The 12,665-nt window shown below is 34.2% G+C and overlaps 1 protein-coding gene across 1 annotated transcript in view; it reads left to right on the forward strand.

Moving 5' to 3' along the window:
* The window catches only part of COG6 (component of oligomeric golgi complex 6), an 81,707-nt gene extending 69,411 nt beyond the window's left edge, over positions 1 to 12,296 (forward strand). The window contains exons 18-19 of the mRNA XM_058548070.1: positions 2,946 to 3,025; positions 10,745 to 12,296. Of these exons, the coding sequence (XP_058404053.1) occupies positions 2,946 to 3,025; positions 10,745 to 10,892 (228 nt within the window). The 3' untranslated portion in view covers positions 10,893 to 12,296. The remainder of the gene's footprint in view (positions 1 to 2,945; positions 3,026 to 10,744) is intronic.
* The last annotated feature ends 369 nt before the right edge of the window (positions 12,297 to 12,665 follow it).

The raw sequence follows: 12,665 nt of genomic DNA on the forward strand, positions 1-12,665 counted from the left end.
GACATACATTTGTAGTAATAGTCCACCATACCCTAATAGTTTCATCATTTCTGTTTAGGTTTTCTTCATTTTCAGAGTTTTACTCCTAACCTAATGGAGAAATAGGAATGACAGACATGAAGAACTTAGGCTATATATCATTATAGACTTCCTCCAGTCAGCAATCCTTGGCTTTTAGTTCTTGACTTCTTCCTGAGATGATAACCGAAATTGGATTCCAGTCTTAAAATAATATTTTACTCTTGAGTGTGAGACTCATTGAACCTCCGCTTTAATACCTTCTTTTCAGTTAAGAGCTTGCTTGCACATCCCTTTTTGCATGAGCGCCACTTTTTGTAGCATGTTTCCATGTCTTATATATACTTTGCATGTTATGTATATCCATCAGGTGGATGACTCTCATTTAGCCCTCATAGGAATTTTCCTCTTTGGAAGCCTTATAATAGTAACACTAGTAGTAGTAGTAATAACAACGAGTAACAACAACAGCCATTAACAGTTATTGAGCGTGCCAAGCGTTTTTCGAGCATGCCAAGCGTTTTTCGTGTATTAACTCTTTAATTCTGCTAACAACCCCATTCAACCCAGTACTTATGTACTTAACTACTGTTCTGCCTATCCTAGGTGTTTAAATACTCACATATACTCACTACCACAATGGTTTGACTTCAATAAATAGTGATCTTGGATGACTGTTCGATGCCAGGGTTTTCTTATCCATCATCTTACAGAGCTACATTTAACTGAAAATAAAGGGATAGACCCACAAGATACCTAACAAATGCAAAGAATGGAAAGCTGGTAATATTAATATTAGACAAGGTAGATTTTAAAAACACTAAATAGGATAAATAAAGAACATTATGATAAAAGGCAATATATGTAGAAGTAACAGTCATAACTTCTATATATCAAACATAGCAGTGAAAACTACAGAAACACAAAGAAGATTTGATGCTAAAAAGTTCAACTAAAAACAAATGAAAATGAATAAATTTTAGATTTATTAAAAAAAAGTAAGCTGCTTAGAAAGTTAAATATACGTATATTCATCATACTACTCAGTACTTCCACTTCAAGGTGTTTACCACATCCCCCCCCCGCAATGAGGACATATGTCTACACAAAGATCAGTAACCTTAGTTAGTACTCAATAAATGTTTCCTCCCTCTGTTTCTCCTTCCCTGCTGACACACATCCAGTCCGTAATATAAACCCACAAAATATATTTAAATCCCATTACAAATTCTTATATGCCTGGTCTTAAACTTTAAAAACGATTAAGTTAAGGGGCCAGCCTAGTGGTGTAGTGGTTAAGTTCGTGCGTTCTGCTTCGGCAGCCTGGGGTTTGCCGGTTTGGATCCTGGGCACGGACCTACGCACCGCTCATGAAGCCGTGCCGAGGCAGTGTCCCACATAGAAGAGCGACAACTCTACAACTGTGATACACAACTACATATTGGGGCTTTGAGGAGAAGAAAAAAAAAGAAAGAAAAAAAAAAGAGGAAGATGGGCAACAGATGTTAGTGCAGGGCCAATCTTCCTCAAAAAAAAAAAGAGATTAAAAAAACAATTAAGTTGAATATCTTATGTCTCTCTAAAGAAACAAAATCTTGATTGAGTTTTGTGTGTGATCCATCATTTTATATATAACTGTCTGTTGCCTTTGTTTGGGTGCTTCAAAGGCGCTTCAATTCAGCATATCCAAAACCGAACTCTTCTGACTCTTCCACACGCTCCCATCCCAGGTTCTCTTCCAAGTGTTCTTAACTCAGAAAGTGGTGATAGCATCTATCCATCTATTACTTTAACAATTATTAATCCAGTGTCTGCTATTTTCTAACCATCATGCTAGGAATTGGGATGAGAATAGACATGATTTAGTAAGGGGCGAGGCTATTACACAACTAAATAAATGTATTAAGAATACAGTTATGAATTGTGATAATACTGTGAATTAAATTATACAGATCCAAAATCTGGGAGTCAACCCCTTCATCCCATCACTAAGCAAATCTTGATAATTTTACTCTCTTAAGTTTCTTCAACATCTCCTCTTCTGTCTACCTTTATTGCCCTTGTAGTCTAAGATGCTGCAGTAGCTACCTATTTGGTGTCCTTGCATCTGGTATTACAACCTTCCTTTCCATTCTTCTTGCTGTAGCCAGAGTTAGCTTCTTAAAACTTAAATCAGATTATTCTCCTACTTCAATGATTTCCTAATGCTTTTGCAATAAGAATTAAAATCTTTTGAAAAAGCGTACAAGTCCTACACTAACTGATCTCTATTAGCCGTTCCCTTTCTCACCTCAAGCCTTCATCCGTGCTGTCCCCACTCCCTGAACCCCTACCACACACACATTTACTTAATGTCTGTTCATCTTTGAGTTCTCACTTCAAATGTCCTTTCCTCAGAGATGTTTTTGCCAAACACATAGACTAGGTCTGTCCTCCTGATTTATGCTTTTATAGTACCTTGGTTTTTTCCTTCATAGCATTTAACACAGTTTGCAATTATGTGTTTATTTACATTATTATTTGTTTACTGGCTCTCTCAGTACCTTTCTAATAGTAGGTACTCGATAAATATTAGTTGAATGAATAGTTGAATGAATAATTAACAAATACAGTGGATTTAAGGCTTGAAATCTGATAACTTCTTAATATTATTAGTCAGAAGTTTGGTGAGGAAGATTAAGATGAATGGTTTGGATTCAGAATTTTACAAGTAGGTATTGCTGATATTGATTACATTGAAAAGTTTGACACTTTTAGGGAGTTTTAGTTAGAATGTTTGAGAAATAACTCATTTTGATCACAAAGAACTCATTACTTGGAATATGGGCTTTTTCCTGAGATGTAACCCTTTAAAGAAATGGTTATATTTGAGATGCCTGTTAGCAAATATATGCACTTTATATGTTGCATTTCTCTGTTTCTTTTAGGTTCAGTTTGATCGTTATCTGTCAGCCCCAGACAACCTGTTAATGCCCCAGCTAAACTTTCTTCTGAGTGCCACAGTGAAGTAAGTATTTTTTGGTCCCAGATAGTTGGTTCACATATTTTTAAATACCAAGTAGATTTCCTAGAAAAAAATTTATTTTCAAGAATAGATTTACCATTGAAGATCTATAGTTCTCAATCTTTTTTTCTGCCTCAGTATCCCTAAGAGATCTGACTTTTACCATGTTCCTACTTATTCCTTGTATGTATGTAGCTCCAAAATCTCTATTTAGTGAATGATTTTTTAAATTAATATGAATGTAATTGGAGCTGTATAGCTATAATACCAAATTCCCTTTTATTAACAAGCATGTCAGAATGACATTGAATATGTCATGGAAGATCCATAATATATTCATTGTGCAGTGAGGAAGGTCTGCTGTATAGCCTATTTTGGACCTAAGCAGTTTCTGTGGATATGTTATAAAATCCAGAAGCACGTATTTATCAGGAATATATTCAAGGCAAAGAACTATACATTAAAATATTAGATTAGTACAATTAGAAGGAACTGAGAAATTGTATTGTCTGACTTTCTTAATTTTGAGAAAACATTGCAGAAATTAGAGAACATCTATACATTTTTTTTCTTTCCATTCAACCAGCTGTGTATTAGGTGCTTTCTATGTAACAGACACTGGGGATTAAGATTTAAAAGACATTTGCACTGTCTTCGTGGATTATAGTCTGATGGGTCAATTAGACATGTGAACAAATATTTACATTAAAAAGTGCAGTAAGAGGGCTGGCCCAGTGGTGTAGTGGTTAAGTTCCCATGCTCCGCTTTGGTGGCCCAGGTTCGCAGGTTCGGATCCCTGGCGCAGACCTACACCACTACTTACACCATGCTGTGGCAGCATCTCATATACAAAATAGAGGAAGATTGACACAGATGTTAGCTCAGGGCCAATCTTCCTCACCAAAAAAAAAAAAAAAGCAATAGGAAAAGAACTATCCAACTTGAAGAAAATACTTCAAAAATCTGAAAGAATGTAGTGGTACAGAGATGGTACACTTGTTTTCTGTTGTTCTGGAGAGTAGGCCCACAGCAATAAATAGAGTAAGGAGGCAGCTTTTGGTTCAACATGCAGAAGAATTTGCTGTCAGTTAGAATTGGCTGGAAATGGGATGGACCATTTTTCTCTCAGACATAGAGTTAGAGAATTCCCATACCAGGTATTGTTAGAGTAAATGATTTTAATATTTTTTTGACTTTTATATTTTATTCTAAAAGATCTCATACTATCTACATAACCAGAATTCTAAAGACTCGAGAAATTATAAAACAAGCTCTATTATGCCATGGCTCAAATTGTGTGTGTATTTTTTAAATTATTTAATTTTTTAGCCAAATACCTGCAGTTCTTTTAGATTTAACCACTTTTCAATACTTAGTATTTGAATGTTGAGTTGTTTGGAATATTACTAATATAAAAAATACCATTATTCTTTTCATAATATAATGATTGAGGGGAAATTTTAATGTGTTTTAAAGGATGGCTTGTAGCCCAGATGCCACAATGGAAAAAAATGGACAGATTTGGCTATATAACACTAAGTTTTTTTTACAGAAAAATACAATATAAACTAAGTGAAAATATAAACAATAATTTGGAAAAATACTTACAAATTATGTAACAAATTATCCTTAATATATTATCCTTAACATAGAACGAGATTCCAGAAATCAGTACAAAACAGCAGAAAAACGTGTACCATTACCTTATGTTTGGACAATTCACAGAAGAAATGAAAATGGCAAATAAATGTATAAGAAGATAATAATTATCTAAAAATACAAATTAAAACAGCAATGAGAATTTCTGCCTATCAGATTACTGACAATAAAAAGATTGTTATTATATGCTAATGGAAAGGGTCTGGGAAAATGGGCATTTTCATACTCTATTGCTGAGAGTATTAATTAGTACAGTCTTTTTAGAGGGCAATTTGGCAACATTTATCATAATTTTAAAAGTATATGTCCTTAGGCTTAGACATACTTCTAAATAGAATTTTCCCCTTTCTTAATCTCAGTAAGAGTTAAAAACAAAGTAATTGAACTAGCTGTGAAATTAAGCACTTTATGTGGATCTATATGAATTCTTTATTTCTGAGGACTTCTCAGTTTTTCTAAAGCTTAAGTGATGTTCAGATCAAATGTTTGTCTTCTGTTACTAAAGAAACATTTTAGCTTTCCATTTATTTTTATTGTTTTAACAGTAGTAATTGTTTAACAGTAATAATGTAAATTTTATTTTATTAACAAAGTCAAGCGAACATAGTTTTTGGTACATTATTTAAAAATCTAAACTTTTAAATTAGTATTTTGGTTTTATATTTTATTTATTTATTTTTTTTCTGAGAAAGATCAGCCCTGAGCTAACATCCATGCCAATCCTCCTCTTTTTGCTGAGGAAGACTGGCCCTAAGCTAACATCTATTGCCAATCCTCCTTTTTTTTTCCCTTTTTCTCCCCAAAGCCCCAGTAGATAGTTGTATGTCATAGTTGTACATCCTTCTAGTTGCTGTATGTGGGACGCCGCCTCAGCATGGCTGGACAAGCGGTGTGTCAGTGCGTGCCCGGGATCTGAACCCGGGCTGCCAGTAGCAGAGTGCGCACACTTAACCGCTTGCGCCACTGGGCTGGCCTCTATATTATTATTTTTAAAGGAAGCTCAAGAATGTTAGACATATGTGATAGATAATACTTAGATGAGATAGGTGGCTTCAATCTCATGTAAAATATGCTTTAATTTTACTGTGAGTGACAGAAAGCTGACCCAGGATAGCATGTTGACTTGACCCATTGTGATATCTTTGATGTTTGTATTGTGATCAAGAGAAATCAAAATGTACGTTCTTTAACCAATCTATTATTCATAAGTATATTATCATCATCTTTCGTACTTTTTCAGGCTTAAATGCCTTCTTCTCTCCTATGGCGCATTTGATTACACTCTTAACTGTGGTGCTATAGTAAAGCTCAATTTTAGTGATCACAGAACCTGAATGTTGAGATAAGCTATTTTTAGAAATGCTAGGTTTATGGTAATGATGAAAGTTGTATCATGTTGTTATGGCAACCAAAATCCTAAGGTACTGATTAATGACAAGCTCACTGATTCTGGAAGTAAGCAGTTCATTTCTTCTCACAGCTCAGTACTTTAAATAATTATTTAAAATACACTTAATTTCAGTGAACATATTTTAACATGAAAATGATATCTCAAGTTAAATGTTAATCTTTATTAGTATTTTTGAAATTTATAATACTAGATTTTTATGGCATTGTTACATTTATAACTGGATAAATTGAATTTCTTAATGTATGATATTCTGATGCATAAGCAACTGAAAAATGTTGCCCTTCTGTTAAATTGTCTAACAAGTTCATCCTCTCCTCCTTTAATTTTTTTCTTTTTTCTAGTAGTAAATTAACTACATGATTGTTATCTTTGATATATGATACACTGATATAGCAGATTACTTTCTAAAAGTAAGAAAGACTTTCCAAAACTTGGAAAATAAGGCAAATAGAGTCTGGGAGAACAGCATGTCCTTTCAGTTTCATACTGAAGCATTGTTAACAGGCCCATTAAAAATTACTTAATTATTTAGAGGAATGTACCATTGTTTGATTCTCTGTTTACTGTTGATGAAAGGTTCCGTGGTTTTCCATGTCCTCTGGTTTTTCTTGCTTCGTGGGACATTAACCTGTTTTGTATCTAATCTATTTTATTCTAACCTTCCTATTCAAATGCCCATAAATGACCAGTTCCTTAACATGTTCTGTGAACCAGCTTTACCATCTTAGTAGTTTCCTCATTACTAAGTTATTAAGTTTGTGACATTCTTTCGTTCTTTCTTTGTATGAGTCATATTTTTAATCTTTTGAAAGTTATCCTTGCACTGGGAGAATTATTAAACTGTCCAAAAGCCAATAGGGCACCACTTAATAAATTACTACCTATAAGAATTTCATGATAGTAAAGAGACCAAGAAAGTTAATGGTCTAACTCTATAGATAGATGATTGTGGCTTACATTCAAATAAAAGTTTTTCCCTCTCAGCTGGCCATTTTGCGTATCTTTTGGTCATGTGAAAAACAGGACTTATCTTTAGAATTTTAACGTACAGAAACCGTACTAAAAGTACTCTCCATCCATCAGCTATGGGCCTGACTGTAATTGATCAAAATACAGCATGTAGGTACAATCTGAGGTGGACGCCCGTGCTAGAAGCAGCACTCAGCTCACACTACTAAAAAAAATACTGCTTTTCTTTACCTGTACACAGGTGATCAGTGGATAAGGATTTCCAAGTTTTCAGAAGCGCATGACTGGATTGAGATGATTTGTTGGTCATTTTGTATTTAGTTATAGAACACCTGAAACTTTTCCATTTCAAACATTGACTATTTGTCACTATAAGGAGTCATCATTATTTGAGATTCTATATTTCATACATGATATTAGTGAATAATTTGGCCCGAGCCACCAGGCAGGCAGGCAGACAGATAAATATACAGATACATGCCTATACTTTCTAAGATAAAGGATGAACTTACATACTAATTACCACTATAAATAAAAAAGAAGGGATAGTAAAATGGCAAGAAAATACAACTGTTTTAGCACTTCAAAAACACCATCCATTTATATACAAATAACTGATGTGCTTTTTGTAAATCATTATTTAGGGATCCCAACTCCCTAAAATAATGTGTGTGTTCCTATGTGTGTGTATATGTATGGATGTGTGTGTGTATGGGTGTGTGTGTGTATGGATGTGTATGTAGATTCTTTTTAACAGCAGTTCATTAAAATTCTCTTAATGGAATGGTATAATTTAAAATCTGAAAGTACTTATAAACATTATTGAGTCCATACTTTGTTTTACAGCAGTAAAAAGTTTAAATTGGAAAGGTTAAACTAGAAAGGTTAAATTACTTGTTCAAGACAACAGTAAGTGGCAGAGCTTCAACCAGAGTCAAGGTCTTCTGAAAGTAATGTCTTCCACTATACTATTTTATCTCTACCATATATAATTTGTTAGAAAAAAATTAATGAACATGAATGTATAGACTTAAACCTGGCTCTTTGGTAGTGACAGATTTGTCCAGATGTATGGAATCACTATCAGGCACAGTTCTTGCTCTTTACAGTTTGGATTTGACTCAGATTCACTTTGGAGAATCTCCCTTTCTGTTGTGTTTCTATCCTGTTGGCTTTAGCAGCTAACTGACAGGCCAGGAGGAACAGTTCTTTGCCCTTCCCTTTTTCCTTCCTGCTACGTGAAAGACCTTTTTCTCCATGAGCTTTGGTGTCTCTCATCTTGTTCAGCACAGCCATGTTTATTTTTTAATTCCTTCCCTATCTCAGTGGCTTCTTAAACTGAGGAGCAGAATGAGAAAGCTCTGTACCATCAAACGCTAACTTTATTCTGGTTTTCTCCACGGCAGATTTATAATGATTTTTCAGCTATGTTGTGAGTTATGACATTTGTAAGCTGGTTTAGCTTATAAATAGAAATGTGCCCTGAGTTACAATGAAACTTCAGTAAATTTAAAAATTTTCATCATTTGGACTTGAAAATAAAAGTTAAAATTCATTACTTCAGAATTTTCAATACATTCTACATTTACCTTTTACTCCGGATTTTTAAAAATTGTATTTAATATTCATTATTTACTTTATTCTGATTTTAAACTCCTTGTGAGAAGGAATAGCCTTGTTTCTTTGTATTCCTTATATAGTATAAATGTACACTATTTTCAGATTGAGTGAGATGTGAGTAATGAATGCTTTATACACCCCCCAAAGTCTGTCTTACTGCTTTGAGTAAAGAACTTAAAATGCCGTATCTAAAATCCATTGTTTGACTTGTCGCAAAATGAGTATGAAACGTACATTATATTTAACAAATTTTAAAAATACCGGTTTATGCTATTTTCCAGCTTTTTCATTTATGGAAGATAATTTTTGCGTGATTTTGGTGCATTCATTGTTAAGCTCAATTAATTATAGGAATGATCACAAATCAATACTTCAAAAATATCTGGAAGCCTCATCTGGCTAAGTAGATTTCCAAACAGTTTCTACCGTCCTCCCTTCCAGTGAGAAGATGGTACAGCCAGTAGCATTACTCTACTCTGCTCAGAGACTTTACTCGGCGTATCTTCCTTCTACCCACTCTTATTTTGGAAACTTTAGCAATTTTTGGAAAATGTCAAGTTGCTTCAACTCACCAAGAGTTGAGACCCTGTCAGAACAGGGCGCTAGTGATTCAAGATCATAAGTGGACTTCCGTGATTCCATCTAACTAGTTTTGGGTTTTTTAAGACCACAGGTACATTTGTAGTACTGTGGAAATATGTATATTATTTTGGTTATGGACGTTCCAAAAATGGAGTAATTCTTTCTACCTCTGAAGATTAGGGAAGACTTCATGGATGAGAGTACATTTTCACTGAGAATTAAGGCATTTCAAGGTAGGTGAGAGAGAGACACTCTAGGCAAATGGAGGAACGTGAGCAAAGGAGTTGAGGTCAGCAAGAGCAGGACAGAGAACAGTCAGGAGTTGCACTGGACTGCAGGATTAGGGTAGGGATAGAGAAGGTATTACAAAGGATTGAATGATAGGGTAAGGAATTCTGACTTCTCTGAAATCAGAAGAAGCCATTAAAGCTCCTTGAAGGAAAGCCCTGGGTAGGGGAGAGACATGATAAAAGGTTTGCTTTAGAAAGATTAATCTAACAGCAGTGCTTATGATAGGTTGGACGTGGAAGAGACTGAAGGGGAAAGACCAGACAGGAGTTTTTTATATGCTCAAGGCAAGAGTTCATTAGGGTGGAATGAGGTGATGGAATATGGCTATGCCATTGACAGAAATAGGAAACATAAGAAAGGAAGGTTTGGGAGTAAGGCTTGAAAGACACATTTTTAATTTAGTTGTAAAAATCAGCAGAAAATAGTGTTTTCATCCCTAGATATAGTGACATGTAAATAGAAGTAGCTGGAGATGACAAGAAGTAAATGCCATTAAAACATGGAGAGAGTCTATGCAGATTTAAAGAATTCAGTGCTATTTTTTCTGGCAAGATATATGTATTTTAAACACTTGCTTCAGTTTATTTAAAACTGTTTCTGTTATTCTTTTATGTGCATATGTAGAAATGCATATTTGTGAAAGTGCTGTGATTTGTTGTAGGCCCGTGTCACATTATTTTAGTCTGGTAGTATAAATAGAGAAATGAGAGATCTGGGAGATGTGTTATTAGTGTAGGAGCTATAGGTGAAAGGGCGGTTTATTGTAAGTTATTCTGAGACTTGCAGTATTGATAAATTTGGATAATTGTGAGCCTCTTTCTTTAAGATTAATGTGTTACCAGCCGTGTTTGCAAAATCAGTACATTGATGGTGGGTCACAGTTTCTCTTTCTTGTTTAGTAATCCACTATATATCAGGCACTGTTCTAGCCCTAAAGATAGAGCAGAGAACAAAACAGTCTTGCCTTCCTGTAACCTACATACTAATGGGGAAGGTTTAATAAATAATAAATCTAAAAGTTTTATCCCAAAACCAAGATAAGTAACTGGTGTAGTTGTACAATAATTTTTTAATAGTATATATGTGATAATTATGAAAAGGAAATGCATTGGTTCAAATATGAAACTTTTGTATAATTCTTAGTATTTTATTTTCAGATTATGTGTTCTCATTTTGTTGTTTATCAATAGAGAGCAGATCATAAAACAGTCTACAGAATTAGTCTGCAGAGCCTATGGTGAAGTGTATGCAGCTGTGATGAATCCAGTCAATGAATACAAAGATCCAGAGAGCATTCTACACCGATCGCCGCAGCAAGTGCAGACACTTCTCTCCTGATTATCTTATTTGAATGTATTTGCAAAATATCGTATCCCTAAAACCCTGAAGGTTTTCTTGGTTTTTAGTCTGTTAATCTTTAGGTTGAAATTTGGTGGTTACAATTTTCTTTGTATCATAAGATTGTAGGTCCCGATAATTGCTTTGCTTTGGTCACAATAACGTGGAAGTAAGTTACGTTGACCTGACTTAGCATTGCTCTGTGTAGAGATGCTCTGCTCTCTACTAGCCACCTTTCCAGCTCTGCAGTTTCCCATCGATTCTGGGGTATAAATGTATGGGGAAAAAGTAGTGTGAGAGGTTGGAGGAATTTTTTTTGGCAAGATTGGTTCTAAATTAACCGTACATAAAAAAATTTATCTTAAGAATTAGCGTGAAGATATAACCTAATAAATGTCTGTTTACGTAAAGATTCATTTGCTTTCTTATTAGTTGTTAATGTGAGTAGGTATACTTAAACTGAGGAGCAGAAATATACACTCAGCAAAAAGGGGAAAGAGAGAAAGAGAAGTAGTTTAAACAGGGTGGATTCCAATCTGTGTGTGCTCTGGACTGAGTTCAGAGTGAAGTTCTGCACTTCGAATGGGTTTTAAGTGTGTCGGCATCCTGTGCCGCATATAAGTCTAGTGTTTAAAGATAGATATTTGTTACACAATGTGGACTCTAAATCCAACCAATTACAAATTCATCTGGTGTTCAAACCAAAGAAGTAGTGATCTACTTTAACACTGGAGAAAAATGCCAGAGTAGCAATTGCTAATTGAGGGCAGTCTACCCCATGGTGGCCCTCACAAAGAATGATCTGGGCTCTGACTTTAGAACTTCACCTGTGAGTAATAGTCAAAGTCACTGTGTTTTTTTAAAAAATAAATCTCAATGTATTTGATGTGACTTTACTTTGTTGGTTAGATTTTGAGGACAATTTCTAATAGCACAATATCTTAATTTCGGATAAATCTATAAAAAGAAGTAAGTCCCTAAATTATAAATGAGAAAACAGAGGCATAAGGAAAAAATTGACTAGGTTAAAATCTTTTGAAAAGTAGTAAGGTAAAATTAATGTTTATATGACAAATATCACAAATTTATGTGTATAGAACATGGCCTGTTCATCTATCTGAAATTTATAATTATTTATACTAATATGATTCTTTTGGAGCACGAGTGATTATATATCATCTCTTTTGGTATAAATCTGTATTTTTAGTCTTTTCCTTCAATGGGTATGTGTGATATAGATAAAAAATAAAGTATATAAATCAAGAGCTTAAATTTTATATGATTTATTTCTACTGTGAAAAAAGATTGCTACCTTACCATTAGTGAATTCCTTTGTTTTCTAGGAAAAAAAGTGTATTTGGCTTTTTACCTAGTTTTCTCAAATAAAATATTAAGCTATTTCTAGAGCAGTGATCATTGCAGCATTTTTATACATCTCACCGACATGCTTTTAGAAAATGTACTAATAGAAAAGAAAGTACAATGGAGGGCCAAATTGAGATAACCAATGAAAGATTGATGAGCAGAATGTGGTGGCAATATGATCTTGAGAACTAAGTCAAAATAAAAGGTTATAAATGTTAATCTATTAGCATAACACTTATATTTGCTATATACTTCATAGTTTGCATTTTGAACCGTTTTTATGGGGCATAATTATAACCTTAGATAATGCATGTCAGCTTTTCCTTCAGAGAGAAAAGGTGTTTTCCTGGCAAAAACCTTCTCTGATTGAACTTTTCCATTTCTTTCTCTGTGCCTGTACTTGAACAG

This window comes from Diceros bicornis, chromosome 9 (genome assembly GCF_020826845.1).
Source record: "Diceros bicornis minor isolate mBicDic1 chromosome 9, mDicBic1.mat.cur, whole genome shotgun sequence".
In the NCBI taxonomy this organism is placed as follows: Eukaryota; Metazoa; Chordata; class Mammalia; order Perissodactyla; family Rhinocerotidae; genus Diceros; species Diceros bicornis.